This window comes from Rhinolophus sinicus, linkage group LG01 (genome assembly GCF_036562045.2).
Source record: "Rhinolophus sinicus isolate RSC01 linkage group LG01, ASM3656204v1, whole genome shotgun sequence".
NCBI classification, from domain to species: domain Eukaryota; kingdom Metazoa; phylum Chordata; class Mammalia; order Chiroptera; family Rhinolophidae; genus Rhinolophus; species Rhinolophus sinicus.
In genome coordinates this window covers 3,309,089-3,336,886 of record NC_133751.1, presented here as the reverse complement: position 1 = coordinate 3,336,886, position 27,798 = coordinate 3,309,089, and the positions used below count along the sequence as shown (strand labels likewise).

Below are 27,798 nucleotides of genomic sequence, written 5' to 3'. Positions count from 1 at the left end.
CTGAGTCCTCGTAAGGTAACAAGAAGGAAGCAATGGAAACGCAATATGAAGTTTTTGTCAGAAGCAAGTGCCACGGGACGCAGGTACCGTGATGGGCTGGCCCCTCCCGACCGGCCCCGCTCTCTGCACGCGCTCTCTGGGGCTGGATGCTTGAAGAGTATCAGATCTGGACGAACGGGGGTCAGAGCCAAATGGCTGTTTCTCACTCACGTTCTAAAGAGGGAAAACCACAGTTGCACAGGCGTTTCAGAACAGGAGGATGAGGTATGGCTTGGCCGGAAGCCGCTGCTTGTGAATGAGGGCAAGTTCATCTACTGTGAGTGAGCTGCTACCTCTGGCAATGAGGTCCCCACCTCACGAATGCGAGTTCAAACTGCCCTGGCACAAGAAGCCCTTCCCTTCACCTGCAGCTCCGATGCCAGCTCATCAGGACTGACTGGAGGAACTAGCTGTGACTATTGTCCTCTCATCAAGGGCAGTATTCCATTTTCCAAAAACTATCTTTAAAAGGTAAGCATCTTTAAGGAAAAAAACTAGCCAATAACCAGAAGGCAATACTTGACTCCAATCACATATCCAACAAGAAGGAAGCATCTACACAAAATATAATGCCACACAGCCAGGAAACGAAGCCACAGAGACAGTTCTAACAGGGCACACGCTACGGCAGGGTGGTGAGTAAAACGTGTTCAGGTACATAAAAGCAATGAAACGGCACCGACAGGCAAACTTGAACCATGTAAAAATATACAGCTTTTTAAAAGACAGAAATGAAATGGCAGAACGAACATACAGAGGCACAAAGGAGCCTGCTGGCTTCCGGGGCACTGAGTGCAAAGCCACACGAGAGAACTTTCGGGGAGATGAGCACATTCTATGTCTTGGTCGTGGGGGAGCTGACACAGCTGCATACAACCTAAGCTGTCTGAGCTGTACCCTTAAAATCGGTAAGTCTTATTGCATGTAAACTATGTCAACAGCCGATTTTAAAAAAATACTAGAGAAAGCTGGTCAAAAATGCCAAGAGTCATTGAGTTAAAATGGTGATGTCCTGTGTGATTTAAAATAGTTTCCCAAATGTTATGAAATGTGTTTATATTTCATCTTTTTCATTAGAAAAGTAATTCTGAAAATCTGATGCAGACAGTCGATCCCTGCATTAAGACCCATTTATGCCTCGTGGGTGTCCTTCATCTGTCAACAGGCCCAGGTTTGTATAGACAGAAAATCAACCTTAATGTGAGCTCAAGAAAAAATGTGATTAGAAAAGTCAATCCACTTCCAAAAAAAAAAAAATGGTAACGATTAATTTTTGAAAGAGTGGGTCACTGCTCCTCAAGTCAAAACCACCTTTTGTCTGTATTTTGTCTGCAAATCAGCTGATTTCTACAACAAAGATGCATGTTTGAAGCAAATCTGAGAGAGAATTAAATTAATGAGTCTTGGCAGTTCTGACGCTCAACAAAAAAGATTCTGACTGATTTCTGGGAAGACTGCTCTTGCCCATCAGCCCCCAGTATAACTCTTCTAGAATATACTGGGAAGGCCCCATTCACAGTGCTCAGCCCCACCCCCACCCGGCAGAGGCAGTGACAGCCTCCTTCCTTCCACCATCAGTGGGCAGAGGCCATCACTGGGGACAGCTGGAGCCATCTCCCTGCCTGTAGGATGTGGAGAATCAGATTCACGCAGATGGCCAGCGCTCCGTGCTTCGAGGCCTCTCCTCACAGATCACACTGTCTACCCTGGTCTCTAAGAAGCAGGCAGTGCTGGGCTCCCACTCATGGCTTCAGCTGGGTGAGGCGTTCGGCACACACAGAGACTGCGCTGGGCCTGGGCACTCAGCAGGGCTGCAGCAGGTTCCAGACGCTCAGCGCTGCCAGGAGGGGACTTCTGGGGACTCAGGAAGGAGTGGCTTCAAGAAGGGGCGGGGCCAGGTGCCAGGTGGGGAAGGCAGTGTCCGGGGACCTGGGCCAGCTGCTATGTCACTATTTTACCAAGCGACCCTGGCAGATGGAGGCAGACGTTACTGAGGACCCGGGGAAGGCTGCCTGAGATACCAGCACTGCCTAAGTGGTCGTTCACCAGGTAGCACCTCAGGGGGCAAAGAAATAAGGAACCAACTAACCAACCAGTTACCAGCTGTCAACACCTTCCACCACGCTTCCTAGAAACGCTTGCTTGCCACTTGTCCCGTAACAGAAAACCACAAAAAGTATTTCTAAAACTTGAGAGTATCTAAGTTGCTTGTTTGTTTTCCCAATTCAAAAGCTTGTTTGGGGTGACCATGCCTTCCTACTTAGGCAGCTGTCCCAGTGTAATCATTAACAGTCTCCTCGTTCTCAGAAGTCTGGAGGAGGAGTCACTGCCACCCAAGCACTACTCCTGACTGACAGCGGTTACGATGAAACCAGGAGGTGGCTGTACCGGACGACACCGTATCAGGCTGATTTCATTAAAATCTATGCTCTCAAACTCAGCTCAAGATCAAAATGCTCTCCAGCAGGTGAAAAGCAAACAGAATAACTATAACGCCGATAAGAGGTGCCAGCCTTTGCTTTGACTTTGACCTTGGGCGACATAAGGGTTGTGCCATCATCCAGGACACAACTGACAAGGTCAGCCTCTAACAACCCAAATCCCATCGTGCAGTCTGGCTGGTCCCAGGCCACACACGGCATCAGCTGCCCGGGCTGTAAGCAATCGGGGACAGGAGAAAACCAGGTCAGGAAGAGCTGGGCGATGTTGGACAGCGCCCGGCAAGCCCGGCTGGTCATGCTGCAAAGTGATGCCTGACCCAGGGAGGGGACGCTGCAGGTGACTCCTGCGGGCGCCTGGTCAGATACAAATCCTAGAGGGTGGGGCTAGGAGCAGCCTGGTGAAAAGCCAGCGGTCTCTCCAAACTCCTTCTGTCCACTTCACTTTCAAAACAAGAGGGCTCCATGAAGCCCAGTCTTCCCCTGGGAATATCTCTGTGAAGGGGGAGACCCCCTCACTGCCAAGCTTCCCTTATTGTCCAGCTGCCACCAGACCTGGAGTGTAGGCCATCCCAGGGGGTGACCCACTCCAGCAGCCCTCTCCCAGCCTGCAGTGGGCTACAGAGGGGCCCCTGACGCTCAGGTCTGCCTGGAAGCTTCGGATAGAGTCTCTGTGGACGTCATCAAGGTAAGAAGTCAGGCTGGATTCGGGTGGGCCCCATATCCAATGACTGGTGTCCTTGTAAGGACAGAACAGACACGGGGAGAAGGCACGTGAAGACACAGGCAGGGATCAGAGTGACGCAGCTACAAGCCAAGGAACACCAAGGGCTGCCAGCAACACCAGAAGCGGGAGAGAGGCCTGAGAAGGATTCTCCCTCGGAGCCCCCAGAGGGAACCAGACCTGCCGACACCTTGGTCTCGGACTTCTGGCCTCCAGACTGTGAGACAACCCATTTCTGTCATTTGGGCAGCCTCACGGAGTCCGCCCCTCACACGCTGCTGGGTACGCCACCCAGGACAGCTCACAAACCTCAGCCACGTGGGCACACAGGACAGACAGAACCTTCCAAAACTGCGAAGGCTCTCACCCCAGAGCTGTTTTGTATCACACTGTGTTCCTAATGAGAAGAAACCATTTGCTTGTCAGAATCCCGTCACTTGGGGGCGTCAGAGCAAATAATCTTCCTGGCAACAATGAACACGTCTGTCCCCACAGTATCAGATGGAGCATAGCAAAGTGCTGCTCTGAGAGGTTCCGAATGTCCAGTGTCTCTCAGGGTTCTGCGAGACACCCCGCGCCACCAGGACCCACAGGCAGCAAAGATTTCAATCCAATGGGCCCCTTCACAAAGTGACGCCCGGACCCTGGATAGCAGGCCGCGCATTTTCATTTGCTTTTCCTAATAGGAATATCAGGTTTGGGCCAATCACATAACTTTCACCAGGTCTTTCTGTGCACACGCGCACGCAAACATGCATGCACACACAAATGCACGCACACATGCATGCACACACAAATGCACGCACACATGCACACCCCCACATGCAGGAAGAGGCTGCAGGGTGGACAGTGCAGCCCCGCAGCCGGATTCCTCCACGTCTTGCACTGTGACTGGGGCAGGCTCCTTGCCCTCTCTGTGCTCTGTTTCCTCTGCCCCAAACCAGGGACAATACCCAACCTCCGAGGACTGGGCAGGTGAGTTACTGTGTGGAAGCCCCAGGGCAGAGCTGAGGTCGTGGCTTGTGCCCCAGTGTGGGGTTTAGCCAGTAGAGCTGAGAGGCACCACTTCCCACCAGTGAGTATCTGGCTCTTCCAGTTGTCTGTCAGCCTGGATACCTAACAAGCAGAACAACAGACCCAGCCATGTGGGATACGACCACCCCTCTGTGCCCCCCAAAGCCGGCTCCCCGGGCACAGCTGCTCCCTAACGCCAGTTCCCGTATGCGGCCCTGTGGCGAGGCACAGCGCGTACCGTGGGCCCCGGAGCACGCCTGCCTCAGCATGGGCTTGTCCATCTTCTTGGCGTAAAAGGCCGCGTACCACACGCGCAGCTCGGTGCCGGGGGGGATGTCCCGCGACGTGGTGAAGTACACATCGTCACCGTGCTGGTAGGCCGTCAGGTTCTGGTGCTCCGGCTGCACCGCCGGCCGCACCAGCATCATCCAGTTGCAGTCGTCCTCGTTGGAAGTGTCGAAGCACACGGGGTGCCCGTCCTTTTGGAACACCTGAGGGGGAGCATGCCCACCGAGAGGCGGGTGAGGAGCTGATTACCCACCAGTCTGCGTGTCAGCGTGTGTGGGGGCCGGGGGCGGGGAGAGGAGCTGCACCAGGTGTAGCGGGGCCGCGTCAGAGGCCACATCAGGCTCCGTACGGACCTGTTCAGGGCTTTAGAGGTTGGGGGGTCTTAGGCCAGGCTGGTCACAGGCAAAAGGGAAACAGTAGACACAGCGAAAGGTTCAGGGGTCATCGGACCCAAGTTCTAAGCATGGTTCAGATGGTAAATGAGCTCTATACCTGGTCCAGGTATCATGGGGTCATCTGAGTTCTATGCATGCCCAGCTGGGAATTGGGACATCTGAGTTTGACACCTGGTCCAGGTGTCACTGAGTCACCTGAGTTCTACACACGACCCAGTTGGGAACTGGGACATCTGAGTCTATACCTGGTCCAGGTGTCACTGGGACACCTGAGTCCTAGGCATGGCCCAGGTGGGCATCGGGACACCTGAGTTCTTCTCCTGGCTCTGTTCCAACTGTGTTCAGTGATATTAGCAAAGTGTTCTGGTCTCTGTAAGGTGTGCCCTCGTCTGTAACACAGCACTGGTGCTTACGGATTAAGTGCAGGCAGAGAGCAGGGGGAGAAACTTAAATATTTTGAGGTTCAAAGCAGCCACGGAAGTGTAGAGGGTTCTATTTTCTGATGCAATTGTTACTTCCTCACTGGAGGAAGACATCTGTCCCCTCTCCTGAGCTTTTCCTGTAGGGGCTCCCTACCGCTAATGAGCTGGAGGCCCCCTCTGAGGATGGAGCCCTCAGAAGCTAGGGGAGAAGGCAGAGGGGGCCACCAGGTGCCTAATGACCACAAGCTGGGGTGGGGTGTGCCCCCAGTGGGCCTCCGCCCTCCCTCAGGTGCTCAGTGCTGAGCCCGTGCTGAAAACAACTCATGCCAGACAGAGACCTTCAGAACTGAGTCACTGAAAGAAACCCAGGCGGGCACAGAGCACTTGTTCAGAGGGGCCTTGGCGCAGAGACTGTGCCCAGCGTGCGGCCTGGGTCCCAACAGCCTTTTGGGGACGCAGCCGCTGTACACCACTCCTGCACAACGAATTGCCTTCCTTCCTTTCCTTTCTCTTTTCTTATAAACAAATCAAGTGCCTCTCCTTTTTCCCCTCTGGCTGAGATCTGCCTTGTAAGCTCACTTTTCCCAGGGCTGCCCGAAGTCTGAGGTTATACATTTCCCCTCTGTCCTGAAATGTGGCTCTCTGTTATGGGCCCCTAAGGAATGCTCACCTTGTGCCCAAATGGGGCCGACCAGCACTGTCCCTGTTGCGTATTTCACAGGTGCTGTGGGAGGCCTGCTCTGGGCCTGGTACTATGCTGGGCACGGAGACAAAGCCGTAAACATCTGCGTGCCCTGGCCTTGTGGGGCTCCCACACCTTATTCTCAGTATCCTGAACCCGCCCTGCAACTCACATCCATGTTTGTCTTCCTCGATGTCACATAAAAGCTGTCCATTCCCAGTCTGCTGTGCTTTCTAGAGCTGCCAAACTTCATACCGGTGTCTCATTGGTACCTCAACAAAACACCCTCCTTCCGAAATGCTCTGCAGAGTAGCATTCATTCTGCTCAGGGGGCAGTAACTATACTGACACTACTGCAAAAACAACGAACTGCCCACCTCCTACAGCTTGTCAACCTTGGTCACAGCACAAGTGAGGAAGCACTCCGGGGCTCCTCTTATGCACCTTTTAAATACACTCTCTTTAGAGTTTTGCAAAGTCGAGACTCACAAAATACTAACTTAACTTTGATGCTCTCGTGATATAAAAAAACTATGAAAAAAGAAAAAGAAAAATTGTCTTGGAAATAAGGCAGCAGTCCAACATTTAGAGCTGTTTCCAGGACATCTGTGAACCACCAGCACTCAGAGGGAGGTGACAAGCTCGGGGTTCCTCAGTGCCGTCCTCACAGCCTTTACCTTCAGTGGAAATGCAGATTCCTTCTCCCATTTGGCAACTCTCCTCGACTCAAAGGGACCAAACTGTGTTCGCTTGACAAGCTGAGTTACGGCAAACACGCCTTCGGCTCCATCTTCCAGTCGTCTGATCTCCAAGTTGGAAGGAAGGGACGACCTAGAAATGGAACAAAACAAGAGACTCTCAGGCCCTGAGCGCCGTCAACGTGGGGCAGCCCCTCATACCAGGGGACAGAAGGTTAAGATACGCGAAAAGCTCACTCTCACCGACCACCCAGGGCACACGCGTTTCCTAGCCCCACCCGAGAAGAGCCGACACAGAGCCGACCCTAGGTGCGGGATGCAATGGGCCAACCAACAGAGACGACGCAAATGGCTGCTCTCGCCCACTGAGGCGCAGTCCAGGGAGGGCGGGAGAACTACGGAGAACTCCGCGACAATGTGCCCCATGGACATTCCACGAGAAAGACAGAAAGAGCCACACCATTCCAAAGGCCAGAAACGGGCTTGCAGCTAGGCTGGACTGGCTGGTTCGTGGAGGATGTGGCCCTTTTTAAGTAAACTAAGAGGATGTCAAGGACAGGGTGCTGGAGGAGGGGGCACATGGGCTGGAACCCCAGCTTGAGGCAAGACGTTGGCAGCCACTGGAACCCAATCACGAACGGTCCCAATGCAGGACGGAGGGCTCCCAGTGGAGTTTTGTGGGCAATGGGAAGCTAGTGAAGGTTTGGGGGAGAGCTGATCAGATCTGTACTTTAGGTAAAAAGGTTAATCTGTGTTTTGAGCAGGTAAGTCACAGAGAAAAAATAAACAGAGGCTGGGAAACCAGTTGGGAGGGGGTTAGAAACATTGCTGATAATTTTAGCGTCTCCATGTGCCAGACACTGGCTATATAATGATCATGACTTTCAGGGATACCGTTATTCTCTCCTCTTCACAGACGAGGCAACTGAGGTGTGGAGAGGAGAATGCCTCCTCTGAGTTCAAACAGCTACCATGTCTCAGACCTGGGCTGACATTCCTCCGGCCACCAGGTGGCACGGCCCCAACAGGGACACATGGAATGGCAGAGCCACTGGGCCTCCTCACCAGATCTGTGGGTGCTCTCCCAGAAGCTTCCATGGCTTTGCCTTGTCACCCACACTCACTGCTGCCCCCTACCCCACCCCACCTTGCCCATAGTGCGCATGTGTCAGATGGCAGGCAAGATTCGGGCCACGGGGGACACCATGCTGGCAGACATACAACTTGGTCATCATTCCTCAACCCATACACCCACCCAGCCCATCGGCCCCTCCACGGAGGCCGTGCTGGGTCTCAGCTTGGCTCCTAAAATCATGAGCAGATACAAGACATTCCCTCTGAAACACGTCTGGGCTCCTCCTGGCAACCGGCCACGCCGTGCCCTGGGGCATGGAAATCACGGAGGCCGTCTGGAAGCGGAGGACAGTCCTCCTCCCTCCTGCTCTCTTCTTCCTTTTTGTAGAGGCCGCCAGGCTCTCCCAGCGCTCGACATGCAGACAACCCTGTTGTGCAGGCAGGACAGTAAAACCAGCTCGGGCGGCCACTCACCGTGCCCTGCTCAACACAAAGGAGTCTTTGACCATGACCACTGGGCCCAGCTCGGGACATTCAGAGTCGTGGTACTGGCTGCAGTCTTCACACCCTGCAAACAGACATCAGACCGTCAGAGCGGACACACGCAGGGAGGGAGACACCCAAAGGATACCGCACGGCTCCACGCCTGGGAAACACAGACTCCCCATCCGACGGGAGAGACCAACGGGGCTCCCCACAAATACAAAACAGACCAAACACAGGACGTGCCCCCCCGCCCCAAGGTAAAGACCCAGCTCTACGGCAATTTCAAAGCATGCAGAGTCACTTCTATGGGGACAAAGAATGAGATCGTCCCAAGGAATGACAGTAAATGAAAATTCACCAATTGCAGCCATTCACCATAAACCTAACGTGTCATACATCTCTGAACCCCTGCAGCGTGCCCATGGCCGGGGGTCCTGAGCAAGGCGAGCCTTTTAAAACCACACCGCTGCAGCATGTTGCTCATGTAATAAACAGTGTCCTTAAAAGCAAGTAAAACCATCACCATTTAGAAAGCTATAAACACAAAACGTGGACATGGCATTGAGCGGGCAGCAAGTGCCACGCCGTCTGCACTGGCGACAGGCAGGGGCCACTTACAGATAAACATGATCTCCTCGCTCCCGTCCTCCGCCATCTCCGACACCTGTCAGGACAGAGAGGGGCATTAACGAGGTGCTCTTTGCCAAAGCCGTTTTTAAAGACAATTCCTACTAAAGGTCCCCTGCCCCACCTCCCATCCCAAGTCTGTGATTTAAGACATCAAGCAGTGAGGTCCCCTTTACTGTGGGATGGGGCTGGGGGGCCTCGAAACATTTGCTCACTTAAAAGAATGTTGTTTTTTAATAACAGTAATTGATTTGAATGGGCTCTGGATTAGGAAGTCTTTATGAAGTCAGACTTTCCTTTTTTTATATTAGCCATCGGTTTCCATTTGTAAAATAAACATATCACTATTTTTTAAAAGCCACGTTTCACATTGTCACTTCTTTTTTCTCTGTCCTCCCTCATTAGACTGTGAATCCCTCCAGGGCACCCACATGTCATGCAACCTCCGTTTTTCTTTAACTGCTAACGGTGCCCAACACCCGGTGAGCTCTCGGTTCTCGTGGGACTCAACCGACCATGACATCATGGAGGAGAGCTCTCCTGCTCGCCACAAACCTTTGTCAGGTCTGGTCACTTCTCTCTCCTAATCGTCCTCTGAGGTGCAGCTCAAGAAGCACCGCTACAGCGAGCAGCTGAGCTTAGGCTCCCCCAGCATGTCTGTGGGGTGACCTAGACCTGTTAATTCTGGGGCCTCAGGTTCCTGACCTATAAAACGGAAATAAAAATGCCCACCTCATGCAGTCGGGCGGGGAGCACAGCGTGCGCTACACCCACTACGTGACACTAAATAATCCTTCCTCCTCTCTCCTAGTCCCTCCACCCCCAGTTAAGCCACCCCAGCATCTCCCCCCTGCACCCACTTCTTGTCCGAGCCCCCGTGATGCGTGCTGCTAGGAAAGGACTCCGGCTGGCCCTTCCTGAAGGCTCATTCCACACCGCGCTCTTATCCCCAGGCGCTGGAAGAACGAAACACAGACAGTGCACAGTGCAAATGAAACCAGGAGTTGCCGAGCACACGTTTTCATCAGCAGAGAACAGTGTGGAAAACTTCACTGTGGCGGAATGAACTAGCCACAAAGAAACAAAGCAGAGAGATGGGGTCGCCAATTTGCCCTTAAAATGCTCAGGACAAACAACCAGGGCACATTTTTTTCCTGCAGCCCCGACTACCCCCCTTGGCCACGCCCACCGTCTCCCACCTGGCAGGTACAAGGGCCTCTGATGGCTCTTCCTGCTCTGCCCTTACTGGGCCACTCATTTTCCACACTGTACAGGGTTCTTCTAGAGCACGGACCCAATGCCAGCCTGAAACTTAATGGCTTCCCACTGCCCCTGGGACCAACCCAGTCTCGTCAGCCTCCTCTGCCCACCTCCCTCCCAGGCTCCAGTGGCCTTGCCTTAGTCCCAGCTCCTTCCTGCCTCCAGGCCTCCCACCTGCTGTTCCCTGTGCCTGGAACCTCTCCCCGGCTGTGCTGGTGACAGCTACCCATTCTCCTCGTCCTAGATTAACTGTCACTTCTTTGAGGAGGGTGTTCTGATCCACCTGTCCAAATGAGGGCCCTTGTAACACTTCCTGGAAGCACCCTGTAATTTTCCTCACTGCAGCTTTCACCACTGTGATCATCTGTGTGTGTTGTTTATCTGGTGTCTCTTTCCACACCGGACCTGGAGAGCTACAAGGCGGAACCATCAGCGTACGCTCAGCGTCTGTGTGGCCAGGCACAGGGTACAGCGGTGTGATAACAGCCTCAGCCACCTCCTACGTATATAATCCAATTCTTGCGCACTTTGTACATAACACTCCATATACAGCAAAGCCCTGATATCGTTGGGCTGGACTCGCCTTGTGACTCCAGATAATAAAGTGAAGATTGAAAAGTTCCAATCCTTTGTTTATACAATTTATGCCAAGTCAAAAAGTTTGGTTAGATTAGAAATGAGACCGGGAAGAAAAATTTTACGTTTCTTAATCACCGAGTAAAAAGGAATTAAGTGCTTATATCACTTTCTCAATATTTACCGAGCACCTGCTAGGTACCACCCACGGCCCAGGAGCTGGACGCAGCCCCACTCAGTCCCACCCCACGCAGGCCAGGCGAGGCCTGAGGTCTTTCTCCTGCGTGGCCACCCGGGAGGCAGGGGAGGCGGCTGCATGGGCCTGGCCTTGCTTTCACAGGGCTCCTACCTTCCCTCCCTTGGAAACCCTTAAACTAAGCCTGTTTAAGGGTTTCCAGCTACACAACTTGAAAGAAAGTTTAAACAGAAAATTTGTGCTAGTTAAGAAATCTTGCAAACCGATAATGCTGTTACAGGAAAGGGCAGCTTTTCAGGAAAGTTCTGGCGCTCTTGAGAATATTTTATAGCTCAAACAAGACAAACGGCCCTGTCTTGCCCAGGTATTTCCGGGACACTGACCATGACCGGAGTGTACTGAAGAATTGCTCTACTGGGGGTGGCAGGACAGAACCTTCCACAAACACTGCAGGACGAGGGCAGTCAGGGCCTGCTGGGACGACACTGGGAGGGCTGCTGGTGGCACTCAGATTTGGTCCAGCAAACGTGTCCTCATCTTCCGCTTCTGGGGAGAAGCCTGGGAAGCCTTCGGCCCCGAGGGAAAGCCTATGCATTCAACAAAGTGGGGAAGATCTAGAATAACGCAATCACCGGCCTCCCTGTGGTTACCAGGCAGGTGGGCCCCACCAGATGCAATCGCTCACACATCTGGGGCAGGGAGTAGCTGCAGGACAGCACCAAGGCCATGCCATCCCCCTAGCGATGGCCCAGTGCTGGGGGGACGGGAGGGGGCACAGTAGGCCCAGTGCCCCAGCCTGGCCCTCAGGCAGGTGGTAAGGGGCCGAGTTCTTTTGTACGCTGCGAATGTTCGTCACCCAGAAGTAAGGTACAGAAGACGCCACCCTCAGCGGGGGAAGCCCAGAAACCTCATCGGCATTTCGAGTTCTGCACAAATTTTCTATAAACAGTGTTTTCACAGAACACCAGGCACTTGGAGTTTTACAGTCCGCTGCTCACCGAGCACTGACCTGACAAAACACAGAGAATCAGGTGAGCAGCCCTTTATCCCAGCACAGACCAACTCACTCAGTACCCAGGAAACCGGGTCTGTGCAAAGGGTCGTGGGGATTCAAGTGAAGGACCGCGGGCCTACTCGGCCACAGACCAGGCACAGAACGTTTTTAAAAAGGCTATTTAATATGAAATTGACTACTCAAGTCCCTCCTGTTGGTGGAATTGCATTGTAATTGCCCTTTTGTGACCGGCTTATTCCACTGGGCAGTGTCCTCTGGGTTCATCCACATTGCAGCAGAAGGTCCCTCCTCTTTAAGGCTGAATAATATTCCACTGTGTGGACAGATGATATTTTGCTTATGCATTCATCCTTCGATAGACACTGGCTTGCTTCCACCTCTTGGCTATTGTGAGGAATGCTGCGATGAACGTGGGTGTGCAAATACCTCTTTAAGACTCTGTTTTCAATTATTTTGGGCATATGCTTAAGGTGAAATTGCTGGATCATATGGTATTTCTATGTTTAATTTTTTGAGGAACCACCACAGGTTTTCAGGCAGCTGAACCATTTAATGTTCTCACCAAAGGGCAACAAGGGTTCCAATTTCTCCACATCCTCACCAACACTTGTTATTTTCTGGGTTTTGTTTTGCTTTTTTTAATAGTAGCCACCTTAATGGATGTGAGGTGGTAAAACACTATTTTTTAATATGATCTGCAAAGGCTGGCTCTTGACTGTTATCTAGAAAAAATAATCAGCTTTGAAACACTGGGAAATGAAGAGTCACAATTTTAAAACACAGGTTGCTAAAAATAACTCAAAGAAAAAGGCGTTTTCAGGGAGGTTGTTGACGTAAGTGTGAAATGAAGATTAGCTCTCCTTCGTTAACCTGGCTGGGGCTTCCGTGCCAGTCCCCTGGCCACTTATGTGAAAGAGGCGGACAGATAAAGGAGTGCGGCAGTGAGAGCTGTCGCCCCGGGAGTCTATTACTGGCCTAGATGACTTCCCAGAGCCTTTCCAGCATCCAAAGCAGCACTCTCCGAGAGAAATGTAAGGTGAACCACACGTGTTATATTTTTTGGCTGCTGTTCAACTTTTAAATATTACACATCACAGGAAGATTCAAAAATAGCACAGCGAAGTCCCGTGTATTCTCCACTCAGTTTCCCCCAAGGCTTGACTCTTACACACGTACGTGTAATATCAAAATTCTTATGGAACCATAGCATGCTATCAAACCCAGGAAACTGACCTTGGCACACGTGTGTGCACATAGTCCTATGTCATTTCATCACAGGTGTGGATTCATGCAACCACCACTGCCATCAAGATTCAGGACTGTTTCACCCGAGACCTCACTCACGTGTCCCCTTTAATCACTCCCCATTCCCCCCACCATCCCAAACTCCATCTCTGTAATTTTTTGTCATTTCAAGCCTGTCATATAAATGGACTCATACAGCATGCGACCTTTGGAGACTGGCTTTTTTCCACTCAGCATAAGGCCCTTGAGAGCCACCCAGGCTGTTGCGTGTAGCAGTAGGTTCGTTCCTTTCTATTGCTGTGCAATAGTCCACAGCACGGAAGTACTATCGTTGGCTGAGCAATCCACTCACTAGAGGACACCTGGGTTTCCCCCCGCTTTTGTCTACTACAAATAAAGCTGCTATGAATAATTGTGTATGGGTTTTTCCCACACACATGAGTGGACATGAGTTGTCATTCCTCTGGAATAAACGCCCCAAGGGCAGCCCTTGGGTCATGTGTTCAGTGGATGATGGGGAAAACAGGAGGCAGCAGGAAAGAGGAAGCCCACATATGAGATGGGCTGACTCCATAAAGAAGCCTTAGGCGTGAGTCCACAGGAGCTGTTGAGGACGGGACACTGTGGACGTGACTCATTCACGGGGTCGCCGACTTACCGGCCCGTGACACACACATGGTAAGTGGACGTTTAGTTTCTTAAGAAACTGCCGTGCTAACAATGTGTAAAACAGCCAGTTTCTCCCCCTCCTCACCAGCACCTGGTTCACTATTTTTCATTTTAGCCATGCTCACGTATGGGTGGCCGTCTCTCGCTGTGGTTGTAATTTGCATTTCCCTGGTGGCTAATGACATGGAACATCTTTTCATGTGCCGTTTTGCCATTTGTAAATCCTCTTCAGTACAATGTCTCTTCATGTCATTTGCCTATTTCCTAGTTAGACTCTCTGGTTCTTTGACTGTTGTGTTTTAAAAGTTCCTTTTACACCTGGATCTTTTGTCAAATATGTGATTCGCAAATATTTTCTCCCTGCTTACAGCTCGTCTCCTCATCCTCTAAACAGGGTAACTTTGGAAACCAAAGGTTTTTCATTTTGATGAAGTGAACTCGATTTTTCCTTGCTTTTGGTGTCATGTCTAAGCCCTAGATCCCGACGATTTTCTCCTATATTTCTTAGAAAAGACTTACAGTTTTATGGTTCACATTTAAGTCTAGCATCCAATTCAAGTTAATTTTTATGTAAGCTGTGAGGCGGAGGTCCACGTTCACTTTTTTGCCTATAGGTGTCCAATTGTGTCAGCGATATTGAACTGCTCTTGTAACTTTGTCAAAAACCAGCGGGCCATGTTTGTGTGGGTCTATTTCTGGGTCCTCCCTTCTGTGCCCCTGATCTCCGTGTCTACCCCTCTGCCAACACCACACTTGGTGGAGACCAGTCAGTCCAGTCTTGACGGCCATCGCTTTATAGTAAGCCTTAAAACTGGGTAGTGTTTCCCCCTGCTGTATTCCTGTTTTTCAAAACGCTTGGAGCCATTCTCGTTCCTGTGCCTTCCTGTATATATTTTACAACAATCTTGTCTATAACTACAAAAATTCTCGCTGGGATTCACATATCTAACATTTTCTTTAACAGAATATATCCCAACTACTGTAATTTCAAAATGTAATGAACATTACAATCATTCCTAATTTTTGTATACTAAGTCCTGGAAAGCCAGTGTGTAGTTTATACTTCTGGACTATCTGAATTCGGGTCAGTCATGTGTCAAATGCGCAGTAGCCAGTCCTGGTCTAGAGGCTCAGGACACTTTTTTTTTTTTTAACAAGAGGGACATTTTCCCACTGGGTGCATGCCCTTGTGACAGTATTAAAAGCATGAAGGGAAAATCACGAAAGGAAAAACACAAACGAAAAAAAAGCAATTTTCACTCATGTGCTGCAGATTTGTCCTAAGGTGCTCCGTGGGGGGGGACCAGGGGAGTAGCAGGTAGGTAGGGAGGAATTTTGTGACCAATACATTTGTGAAACTGCAATTCTCCCATTCTAGACTCTTGATACACAATGGCACGTGAAAGGCCCTGAGAAGTCCTGCAAAAAAATACCTGTTGAGATGCGTTGAGCCCAGCAGTTCTTGAACTTCGCGGAACCAAGAACTCTCTCGCACACAGCGATTCACATGCTAGAGCTACGGTCCACAGCACAGAGTCGGGTCATCAGTACAAGGGAAGGGGCTGGTCCTGTAGTGAGGGGACGGGCACCAGGGACCAGGCTCTGCCATTTTACTGGATGTGAAACCTCGAGTTAGTTGTTTCCCCTCCACGGCCTCCGTTTCCTTATTTGTACAAGGAGAGGATTCGAATATCTCCTCTGAGCCCTCTTGCAGCCTGCACAGGTATAATTTTAAATTCTCGTTCATCGTGATGACCTCATAAAATGGTGATTCTCAAAGGTTTCCACCCTACAACCCTCTATCCTCATTACTATGCTATGTATGTATTTTTCAAAAGCCAGCTCTCATGTTATAAAGAAATGGCATATACAGCAATCACTCCTCGTTGCTTATTAACCGACAAAGTTCAAAGTCAGGAATTTGGCACTGACAATTCTGTAAACTGGCTGTGACTTCCCTTTCCTTCTAATCTCATTTCGTATTATATATGACGCCTTGCCCCGGTTTACATTTCTGGACTTTCCCTGATCCGACATCACCCCACTATCCACCAGCAGCACCGCCTCCTGTCTCATCTGGGTTCTTCCCTCCCTCTGTCTGTCTGTCTGTCTGTCTGTCTCTGGCCGCAGTCGCCATCGTTAAAGCTGCAGGCTGTCACTGTTTATGCCCACGTCCTTTCTCCTCTGCCACAGTGAGCACCAAGAGGGCAGAATCTGAGTCTGACAGGCTGCTGACAGCCGGGCCCAGCCCCGGGCTCAGCGACTGTATCGAGAACATTGCACTGCCTAGAGACTAATTTCCGAGAGCCACTCATCTGACCTGTTGGTTCCCAGCCCAGGATCTGCAGGCTGACCGTGTCTCACAAGAGACACACGTGGGAAGCCCAGCGTCCCTCTGCGCATGTCTTAAAACAGGACGGAAAAGGAACAGCGGGCCCCTGCTGCTACCACGGACAACCTTGCCGGCAGCTGCCTGACTTCCAGACGTTCCCAGCCCCCCACACGTGGGGGACAGGGCAGGAGGGACCCTTGCGTGGTCAAAGCCACAGACTCAAGCCACCTGCCAGGGCAAGGCCCTTCACTGTGACAGAGGGTGGGGCCTTCCACTTCCCCTGCTTTCTTTTCTTCCTATCTCAGGTCTCTTTTATTCTAGTAAAGTGAGTGGCCAGAACGCATAGCTTTAGAAATCAAGGTCAACCACGCTCAAGCCCTTAGGTTTTTCTGCTACGTCTATACTTTCACATCTCAGAATAATGCTTCTATAAGATCCCCTGACTGCTCAGCTTTGGGTGTCGTATTTTAGTTCTTCTTATGGTAGAAGAAAAGTTAGCTTTCTTACATGCTCTTCTCTCCCCCTTATTCTCAATATAATTTTGGTTAAATCAGTGTATACAAAATTACGACTCTGAAAATACTGAGTGCTCAATAAACCGATCAACAGTAAACTCTAAAGTTTATTACTAATCCGTTTCTTCGCTACTGCAACCTCTCTAAGAGCAATTGATTTAATTTTTTATATTTGCTTAGTTCTTATTGTTTGTATGTGAATTTTGTTTGCTGCTGCTGTGTGTAGATCTTATATTCCTTTTATGTGTACGTTAGACTGTTGTGCTGTGTGTGATTTTGCTGTGTTGTTTCTGTTTCTGTGGAGGTTTTGCTGTGTGTTTTGTCGTTTGTATATTTATATATTTTAACTTACATTTATTTAAGTGTGTTTTTCCGGGACCCATCAGCTCCAAGCCAAGTAGTTGTTTCAATCTACTGTGGAGGGCGCAGCTCACAGGGGTCCATGTGGGGATCGAACCGGCGACCCTGGTGTCATAAGCATCGTGCTCCTACCAACTGAGCCAATCGACGCCCCTGTAGACATTGTTGTGCACTGTTTTGTGCAGGTCTTGTGTTGTGTGTGTGACTGCTGTGCTGTTTCTGCTGTGTCTGTGTGTAGGGTATGGACTCTGGTGGTGGTGGTGGCAGCGTTGGGGGGAGGGTCCCACGGCGACATTTTCACACTTCCTGCAATAGCTCTCCCTGTGGTTTGTTTTCTCAAGGTCCAGCTCACGGTGGCCCAGGAGTTCCACAGTCCGTGGAGCCCCCTCTGCCTGTCACAGCTGCCCTGTGTGCTGGGCCCTCCTTCACCGTCACCCGGATTTGTTAGTTCTCCTCGTGTGGATGGAGCTCCCGTTTTCTGAGGCCCCTTGCTTCCATTTCCTTAGTTTAGACCTTTGATTCGGGGAGCACATTTCCCAGTATACTCTTCAGAATGAGGCCTGAGAGGTAAAACTTCTGAGAGGACTGGCCATGTCTGCAAATGTCCGTTCCCATCTCACAGGGCAGCTGGCATGCCTGGCACGTGGGCGTTCTCGTACAGAACACTGGACGGAGACTCCATCGTCCTCCAGCTCCCAGGGTCACCGCGGAGGAGTCTGACGTCTTTCTAACCAGATGGCAACCTTTTGCACATGACTCCCAAGCCCCGAATCTTTCAGTATTTCTGTTTTAGTGGCAGTGACCTCAAGTTCCACGGTCGGCTTCAATGCTGAGCGCTGGCTGGCCCGTTCACCCCGGGCCTGACGATTTTCTTGTGCTATTTATTTCATAATTCCCTCTATTTTCTCTTTCCGAATCTCTTAGTTTCATCAAAGACAACGTCTATGTTTCCGATTTGCACATCTAGCTCTTTAAGAGGGATTTCTGAGCCAGAGAGGAGAGCGAGGCCTGAACTCTGCCACCTGAAAAATGGAAACTGAGCTAGTGTTGACTTTATCATGTTGATTAGCGCTCTAACTGGCAGTTACCCTTTTACTTAACAAAAAAGGGGGGAGTGTGAGGCCTGATTCTTACTTACTGATGGGCCTTGTGTGACAGACAAGATATTTTAAAAGTAGGCATCGGAAGTTTGATGGTAAAAAAAATCCTCATGCACCCTCAGCATGAAGTTGGGGGACACTGTAGACAAACTGAGAAGTGTCAGAGGACCAAGTCCAGAGGAGGCAGATGGGGGGGGGGGAAGGGACCCAGCGGGACACGAGGGCATCCAGACACTAGGATCAACTAACAGAACTGAAGCAGCCTATTTAGAACAAGGATTTCTGTAAACCTCTTGACTGATAAGGTGCTAAAATTACATTTATGTTTCTGGTCACAATAAAAGGCAAGCTTACTTACTCTAACTAATGAGCACATGTATTTTTTAAACCTACGGAAGGCCAAAAGCCTTGAGATAAAGTTACAAAACATTCGGAACACTTCTTCCCAAAGACGGACTCTTTATCCAGCAGACATGGTTCCCTCTCCCCAGAGGGTGAGTGAAATGACAGTCCCCTTGCACGAAGCATGATTTAAGGACACTCGACTTGTAACGAGTTTGCTTCCAGCAGCACCAAAGGCAGAAGCCCATTTAATAAAGGTTTTCTGATGACACTTGTAATCCATCCATGCTCCCGACACCACACTGAACATCGGCAAGTCACACGGAGCCAATAACACGGCACCTCTCAGGTATGGAAAGGTGCCATCTCCGAGAAACCCAAGTTTACGGAACCATGACCCTGTGGGCTCTGGAAGAATTGAGGGAGGACCCAGAGCAGGGCTTCCTCAGATCTTATTAGGACACAAGGCTTTTCAATAGGGCCCACCGTGACCCTGAGCTGCCCCCCCAGCTGGTCCAAGGGTTCCTGTCCACCCCAAATCATCCAGGACCGGCTTCCCAGCCTCCACATTCCCTCCCTCTTGTAGAAACTCTCTCTGTTCCTCGAACTCCTACCCAATCTTTACGACCTCCTCCAAATGGCCCTCCTCTCTGAAGCATTCATTCAACATAAGGGCACGCCACACCCACATTTCCCGGGGAGGCCCAACAAGAACTACATACAAACAAGAACTAAGCAAATATAAAAAATAAACCAATTGTCCTTCCACAGCTTCCTTATTACACACCCCTCCCTCCAGCAGTGAGCCACACCCCCTGGGTTGTTCACACCACTCACTGCTCACCCCCCGCCCCACTCTACTGCCCCATTTCTCTTTCCTTTTATTGCAAAAATCCTGGGAAGGACTGCAGTGGCTTCCTCCCCTCCCATTCTGTCTTGAACGGAAGCTCTGCCCCTATCACTCCACCAGAGCAGTGCACCTGGCCACCCAGCCCTCCGTCAGCTCCCATCCGTGGGCAGCGCTCCACCGTGGGCCTTCACCACCCCACCCCCCCGGAAACCCTTCCTTCCACGGTCTCCCAGTTTCTTCTTTCCATCAAAGCCACCACTGGGGGTGACCCCAGCTGGCCCCTTGGTCTTCTCTCCCTCTGGACCCAGAACTGACCCCAAGTCACCTCCCAAGCCCATGGCACCAGTCCAGCCCGTGGTCCTATCCAGGCCCCAAACCCCACCTGATGCCTGGTTCCAGGCACCACTGGCCGCTTTGCTAATATTCCTGCAAAAGCAGTTTACAAAATGCTATTCCCTGCACTTGAGCCAACAGCTTAAACTGGAACCCCTGGTTTAAACATCTGCAAGGGATGTAATTTCCAGCATATTATAAATATTGACTTCTTAAAGTAAAATTGTTACGTCACTCCTCTAAACATGTCTGCTGGAGTCTCAGCATGATGGTGTGATGTCCACCGCAATCCATTTGAAAGCACACGGACAAGCTCTTCTTCAACTGTCGGAAGCTCACGATGCGTCTTTCTCTGTGATCTCCTATTTCCATCACGGCAGACGTTAAATCCAATGTGATACAGTCATGCTTGAAACGACGCTATTGATCACACAACAAATATGCACTGGAATCAAATCAGTCTTTTCGATGGCCATACAGGTGTGCTAATTTCCTCTAGACTGAGTTATCATGGCAATCAATGGAACCCCACTGATGAAAACAGAAACCCAGGAGCACGCTGGTCAACAGTCACCTCGCACGGAAGCTGTGTTCAACGGGGCAGGAAGGGGCTTTCCCCTCCAGCTGGTTCACAAATCATGACACACATTCAACCCTATTCGTATGCCTCAGGTTTATACATCTGAGTACAGAAAATCGTGTTCTACAGACAAGTGGCCAGGAACGGGAGGCTTTGTTACAGCAGTGTCCCCCACAGCCACTTCCCAACAACCACAAGTGCTGACAGGTTCCCATCTTTTCTGTCAGCATGAGGGACCTTCCATCTACTGAAAGCCTGAGGTCTTACCCCACAGTGGTCTCACCCCTGACACCCACACATCTATGGGGACCTTGAGGTTTCCACACCCCAGGGCCACGGCCACATCAAGATTGGGGAGGGGGTCGCTGCACCCTGGGCAGCGAGAGGATGAACCCTTCCTCAGGATGACAGTCCGTAGCTGAGGACCTGGACCCTGGGCCCTGGGCAGGTTTTCTCCCACCACAGAGGGGCAGTCTGACGATGCCACTTGTCTGCAGGGCGCTTGATTCCCTCCCCCCCACCCCGTCACACCCCAGCCTCCAGGCAAATCTGTCATCTGCACCTCAGTAAATGGCACTTCCTGTCCCCCACCACGCACTCCCCAACCAAACCAGCGACAAGGTCTGCTAGAAATACCCTTTGTCCTCTCTCCTCATTCCGCTTTCTGTCCCCACCATTTTTAGGACTCTTGCAGGGCCTGGATTCCCCACACAGCAGTCACAGGGTCATTTCTGAAAAGACCCAGGTTGTGTCCCACTCGGGCCCAAAGCCCCCAGTGGCGTCAACCTGGCACTCAGGACAAACTCTGAACAGTGGACAACATGTGCTGCCTCCTGTGCTCCCCCTCGGCCACGCTGGCCTGTCTCATCCTCGGGCACACAGAGCTTGTTCCCACCCGAGGGCCTTTGCACCTGCCAATTGTCTGCCCGTGACACCCTCACCCCAGGTCTCCACGGAGTGCCTCACAGCACGGTCTCTGTTCCCGTGGCTCTGCTCAGACAGACCTTTCTAACCCCAACTGCCTGTATGGGCACCCCTACACACGTCAGCCCCCTGCTGTCCCCCCTCCTCCCTCCCTCCCTCTTCTTTCCTTCTCCTCCACGCTTTAACCACTGTCTACCTGACAGTGTCTTCTTGTTGTCTATACCCTCCTTCTGGACCATTAGGTCCAGCAGGCAGGGCCTTCTCGCTCATTCTCGGCAGTGCCGGGCACAGAACAGCTGCCTGCTGAATAAACACTTGTTGAATGAGCGGCCAAACGAATGAACACTCACGCTCATGAACCGTTTGGGGTGAGGTGGGCAGGGATCATCCATACTTTACAAATGTGACACGGAGGCTGAGAAAGCATTCGACTCATTGCAATCTCAACCTCTGAAATTATGTGCGTCGAAAAGAGTTGTCTTAAATCTCCAGTAAATTTCCCAAACGGGAGGGGTGTTCTCTCCCTGGCCTTCGACACAGACAATGATATCAAGCGAAGGAGAGGTATATCCCACGCAAACACTGTTCCCTCTTAAAAATAAGTATTCCAAGAAAATCTCTTAGCCTGGAAATTGGGATTTTAAAATTTGTCTTCTGGAAAAAAAAAAAAGTCCCTTCTGCTTCCAAAATCAAACATATTATTATATTCTTTGTTGGCAACTTTTCTGCAAAAGTATGAATCAAAGATATCAGGGAGGAAAATAGAAACCTCCATAAAGGATACATTTTACTGTTTTTCCCTTTCCAAATCCAAACTACAGTTGTCCTATTTCTCAACCATTCGCCATAAGGCGGTGATGTCAAGGAAATGCAGGGACGCTGAGTGGAGCAATGAAAATGTGGAGAATGTGAAAATGTCCAGGTTTGAAACAAAATACGGTGTGGTGTGTGTGAACTGGGGGGAGCACCTCACTTAGAAAGCCCAGAGTCTGCATGGTCGCTCTCGTCCTTGCCTTTGAAGGTTTATCACAAAACCAGTTGCCCGTTTGCTTAAAAACACCTTCCGGGACCAAGCTGAGTTCTCCGAGTTTGTCTGGTAGGTCCGGATTTTATGAGAGTGGCTTAAGCAAGCGTGGTTTTGTGCTTTGGCAGCTTTACATACACACACAGCCACCTGTCTCTGGTCACACACTTGTTTCTACCATTTTAATCTGCCCTTGCGGGGTGGGGGTGGGGGGTAAACAGTTCCTGAGCGTTTGTGGGGTAAAAACCTCCTCCACTACATTAAGAGCTTAGTAAAGGTAAGCACGTAACTATCAGGTAGATCGGTGTTTCCACACTGAGCTCACTTCTGTCTACTCAGAACCGACCCTGACGGAGAAGACCTGTCCCTCTCGCCCAAGGCCACGGGGCCGCGCCTGCACCTGGCCGAGCCTCACCTGCGCGGGCCGGACCTCACCTGCGCGGGCCGGACCTCACCTGCGCGGCCGGCCACCCCCCGCGGGCGGGCACGTGTCACCTGTCCGTGGCTTCGACTACCTTCCCCAGGGCCACCCAGGGGTTTTCGGAAACAAAATGCAGGGTGCTCTTGGGGGGCCTGGGGGGCCCCATCGCCCGTGCTCCTGCTTTTCTAACCGCGAGGGCCGAGGCCCAGGGACCTTCCCAGTGCGTCCCCGGGGTCTGTGCCTGGGTATGGGGAGAGTGACATCATGGGGGGCCGAGGGCGACGAAGGCCCCCGGGGGAGGGGACCGCAGGCCAGAGGCGGATGAGCCCCCCGCGCCGCGCCCACGGGCGAGCGCGGGCTCGCGCCCCGCGCCGGCGGGTGATGGGTGGGCGCCGGCCGGTGGGCGGCGGGCCCGAAGCGCCCCGGCGGCTGGGCTGGCGGCGGGCGGCGCGCAGGGCGATCCCGGAGCGGCTCCGGGAAATCCAGCCGGGTTTTGACTCCGATCGCCCACGGTGCCCGCAGCCGGCGAATGTAACAAAGAACAGTCGGCATGGCGGCTGGACCGGGGCGGCGGCTGCGGGCCGGGCGGGGCCCGGGCGGCGGGCGGGCGGGCGCGCGGGGGTGACGGGCGCGGGCCGGGCGGGGGCGGCGCGCGCGGGGGCGACCGGCGGGCGCGGGGCCCCGGGCTTTACCTGCCTTTGGAATGTGCAGAGCGGGATCGGATCCGGACTCCGGGTTGCAATCCGCTCCGGAAACTGCGCAGCACCGGAAGCCGGGGGGCGGGGGCGGGGCATTGTGGGAGTTGTAGTTCGAGGCGGGGCGAGGGCGCGGGCGGCGGGGACCGGGGGTAGCAGGAGAGCGGGCAGCGTGGACTGGGGAGAGGGCGCGGGTGTCCTGGACCCGGGGCACGCACAGTGTGGACCCGGAGCAGGCAACGTGAACGGGGGCGTGGGGTGAGCTGGCGGCGTGGTTCCGGGAGGGGGTGTCTGGCAGCCACGCGCTGCCCCTTCCCGCGTGGCGGGCCGGTTCCCGTGACCACGACAGCGACGCGCGCGGACAGCCCCCTTTACCTGTCTTCTGGTGGCTACGTCGAGCTTTGACTTCTTTTGGGGGGTTAATTGAGGGAAGGGGTCAAATTTTTCTTTAAATCGTGCCTGAGATTTGCTGCCCAATCCTAATTCCTGAATTCAGCCGATGGGCCGCTGCCATCCTTGGCCACGTGTCTAGCTCATCAGTAAACACCAAAGCCTTGCTCTGCCCCCAACAAGCTCACGGCGGGAGCTGCGGGCGGCGTCCGCTGCCGAGTGGCCGGGCGAGGAGCGCGCCCGGGTCTGAGCGGGTCGAGGCCAGACGGCTCCGCGGCCGAGTGTCTCTGTATCTACCCCCGACCCCTACTCAGCTTGGGGGTTTTTGGGAACTCTTGACCCCTCCATCAAATGTACCAGTGGAAACAACATATTAGAAATGGAAGGGACAAGTCCTGGCCTCCCAGATTCATCAAAGAAGTTGTCTTGTTCATTTCTGCCTGGCAAAAACCTCCATTAATAAAGCCAAAGAGAGGTGCAAAGCTCTTATGAATAATAATAAAAAAAAAGATAACTAACCCAATAGAAAAATGAACAAAGTCTATGGACAGTTCACATAGAAAATACAGTGGCTCGTAAGCATAGGAGAAACGATTCACCTGTACTATAATGAGAGAAAAAGCAAATTGCAGCGAGATCATTTTTATCTATTACATTAGCAATAGATAAAAAGTTTGATGGCATTATTTTGAGGAGACCGTAGAAAACCAGCTGTCTCATCCTTTCCTGGCGGGAGAATAAATTGGTGTATAGTGGGAATTACTCCGACAGCCAGACCCACTTGGACGAGTTGGTGTATGTATAAGGTGAGTCGTAAGCCCTCATTGGAAGGGGCGCCCACAGGTGGAAGGCTGAGGGAGGTGTGGGGTGCTGCTGCTGGGGACTCATTTCTCTGCCCTCCCAGACGCCCTGCAGTGGCTTCCCAGTGGCACTTACCATAGGTCTGGAGCACAGCCTCCCACAACTTTCTTGGCCATCTCACCTCTGCCCTGCTCATACTTGCCCAGCCTTCTCTGGTCTTCAAACACCTTCTTGGGGCTTTTGTTGTCATTCCCTCTACCCAAGGTTTTCCACCATCATCTCTTCATCATTCAGGTCTTTGCCCAAATGCTCCCTAACCTCTAAGAGCCCCAAACTGACCATTACCACTAATGTGCACCACCCCCTCCACATACACATACACACCCACCTTTCTAGTGACATCACTCACAACTCCCAAATGCCCAGATGGCCAGTTCTCTGGGCCTCTGCTCACGAAACAGGTACCGGCATACACGAACAAAAGCAGGTCGTTTACAAACAGAATGGACAGGTCACAGCAAGAGTGAAAAACTGAAAGTAGGCAAGAGCTCAAGCCACCTAAAGCCATTTCTCAGCAACACACACAGCACAGGGCTGCAGTTCCCGTCACTGCGTCTTCAAAAGAACTCAGCGTATTCAGCATATTCCTTCTGTGAACACTGGATGGTCAAGTATTGTTGCTCAAAGTGTCAAAATGTTGTTGTTTACAACTAATGCAATGTACAGTCTTTGAACCACAGGCAGGAAAAAAAGAAAAACCAGCTATAAAGGATGTTACTGGGGAAATTTGAATATGGACTTGGTACTGGATAATAGTGTTGCATCAGTGATAAATTTCCCAAGCATGGAAACTGTTAAATGTATGCTATGGGGATGCCGTGCTTAGCAAATGTATTCTAAAGAATTAGGATGAAACATATCTTCAAATGTGATAAAATGTAACAAAATTGGAGAATCTAGGTGAAGGGTGTATAAGTTATTCTGTAGATTTGAAATTTTAAAAAATAAGTTACGGGGCCAGCCCGGTGGCTCAGGCGTTTAGAGCTCCATGCTCCTAACTCCGAAGGCTGCCGGTTCGATTCCCACATGGGCCAGTAGGCTCTCAACCACAAGTTTGCCAGTTCAACTCCTCGACTCCCGCAAGGGATGGTGGGCTCTGCCCCCTGCAACTAAGGTTGAACACAGCACCTTGAGCTGCGCTGCCCTGAGCTCCCGGATGGCTCAGTTGGTTGGAGCGCATCCTCTCAACCACAAGGTTGCCGGTTCAACTCCCGCAAGGGATGGTGGGCTACGCCCCCTGCAACTAACGGCAACTGGACCTGGAGCTGAGCTGCGCCCTCCACAACTAAGACTGAAAGGACAACAACTTGACTTGGAAAAAAGGCCTGGAAGTGCACACTGTTCCCCAATAAAGTCCTGTTCCCCTTCCCCAATAAAAATCTAAAAAAAAAAAAAAAGTTACGGAATGAAAAAGTTAATGCAAACACCAAAGAGCTTCCACTGTTATCAGTGGGTTTTCTTGAGAACACTATTCTTCCCTAACAGAGACTGGCTGTGGCATTAAGATGTAATCACTCTACAGTTGGCCCCAGATTAGGGGGTGATGCTCTCAGCCCTAATGTTGGCCTGTACTTTCCCACTGACATGTCTCATCAGCTCTGGTCCTTTGTTAATTTAAATATAAATCTCCTTTAGTACTAGACAGTACGGAAGTACATATTGTGAGCTACTTCTCTGCATTCCCTCTAGCTTTCATTTTTTAATCTGGCTAATTTTCCCCATGGAGAGAAGTCATCAGCAGATAATTTAATTCCTACTATGTGCAAAGTATTGCATCTCACATTATATTATTCTCACCCATAATGGAGCGTTACACTTAAAGTTCAGAGAAGATCATATGCGGCTTTAAGTCCTTGGTCTCTCCACTTGACACAAGTAGAGACTCATGACTTTGAGCATGGATTTTTCAGCCAGACAGCCTGGCCTCAAATTCTGGCTCTGCCACTTACCAGCTCTATGATCTTGGGCAAGTTATTTAATCTCTATGTGCCTCCATTTCCCAGTCTGTAGCTCTGGGGTAGATTATAACTCATGGGGTTATCTCAGTGAGTACAGGAGTGACTGTGTGAAACGCTTGGAGAAATTCCTGGCACATAGTACGTGCTCTGTGTTAGCTGGTATGACTGTGACCTCAAGTCTTTCTCTAGCCTTTGTACGAGATACCAAGTAGCTCAAAACACCTAAGCATCTCACTTGACCTTATCAATATCGATGACATCAACAATCAATAGCTTTGAATGCCTGGCAAATGCAGGGCACAGCTTGGCAGTTTGCATTATGGACAGTCAGGGGACAGAGCCAAGGTAAGCTGGGGTCTATGTGTAAAAGTTGATGCTTCTAGGTCACCGTGGGAAGAGGGTCTTGCCTGGAACTTTCTCTCCAGGGAGGGCACTGCATTAGCTCTTCTGTCTGGTATCCAGCTCTCTGTGATGAGATATCTGCCTCTTCTTTTCAATAAATGGTTTACTGACAAACACACAGCACCCTGCATTTGTAAAGGTGATCGAGGTCAAACACAGCACGTTTTTTGGTGACATGCACCCCCTCTATGTTGGGCTCCAACCCTGACCCTGGGCCCCACGATGGGCTAGGATGGGCGTATGCTGCATGTGCTTATATAATGCCATCAGCTGACATCCGTCAGGTGGGCACCATCCTAAGCCCAGGGGATATAGGCGCTTACATTCTTGCCGGGAAGCGAACATAGGAGAGAGTGATAAGGGGCCAAGTTATCAACCTGAAACGTGCTGACAGAAGTGCCCTGGGTCTTCCTCGGTGGCCAAAACCACTTCATGGAGAAGGCAGGGCTTGAGTTTCATTAGATCATTAGAAAAGTGAGGGGTGTGTGCTGGGGATGAGGGGAACATTCCAGAATGACCGCAGGTGGCTGAAGTAGACTACTTTGGGCAGCGTAGACGGAACTGGCAAGAAGACAGTGTCCGCCTGGAGGTGACCAGGAGATCAGGTTAGGAAAGCTGATAAATTGAGACAAGTTTGGTCTTCTAGTAGTCCATCCAGTCTCCTCTTGGAGTGGCAGCACAAAGTGGATCCCAGGTCGCACAGGAAGCTGTTCAATCCCAGGCCCGGGACACCTCAATCCTGAACAAGATGCCGGGCCATCGCCACCCTGCCACCACCTCAGCTTGAGAATCCGAATCTGAGCCCCTCGCATGGCTGGGGCTTTCCCTGGAGGTACTCGTCCCCTGAAATGCAAAGCTGTGAC

The 27,798-nt window shown here is 51.5% G+C and overlaps 1 protein-coding gene across 5 annotated transcripts in view; it reads right to left on the bottom strand.

The window, feature by feature from the left end:
* Positions 1 to 23,390, bottom strand: part of PRDM15 (PR/SET domain 15) — a 63,553-nt gene extending 40,163 nt beyond the window's left edge. For 2 of the 5 annotated variants that reach the window (XR_012493785.1, XM_074325021.1), the window contains exons 1-5: positions 23,322 to 23,386; positions 8,879 to 8,924; positions 8,249 to 8,342; positions 6,680 to 6,833; positions 4,454 to 4,706 (exon numbers count right to left, since the gene is read on the bottom strand). Coding sequence is in view for 4 of the 5 variants with exons in the window: in XM_074325021.1 (XP_074181122.1) it covers positions 4,454 to 4,706; positions 6,680 to 6,833; positions 8,249 to 8,342; positions 8,879 to 8,915 (538 nt within the window). In the remaining variant the exon portion in view is untranslated. Of the gene's footprint in view, positions 1 to 4,453; positions 4,707 to 6,679; positions 6,834 to 8,248; positions 8,343 to 8,878; positions 8,925 to 9,747; positions 9,844 to 23,321 lie in introns of all 5 variants that reach the window. The other 3 variants (XM_074325029.1, XM_074325025.1, XM_074325037.1) reach the window with 3 other exon arrangements.
* Between the last annotated feature and the right edge of the window lie 4,408 nt (positions 23,391 to 27,798).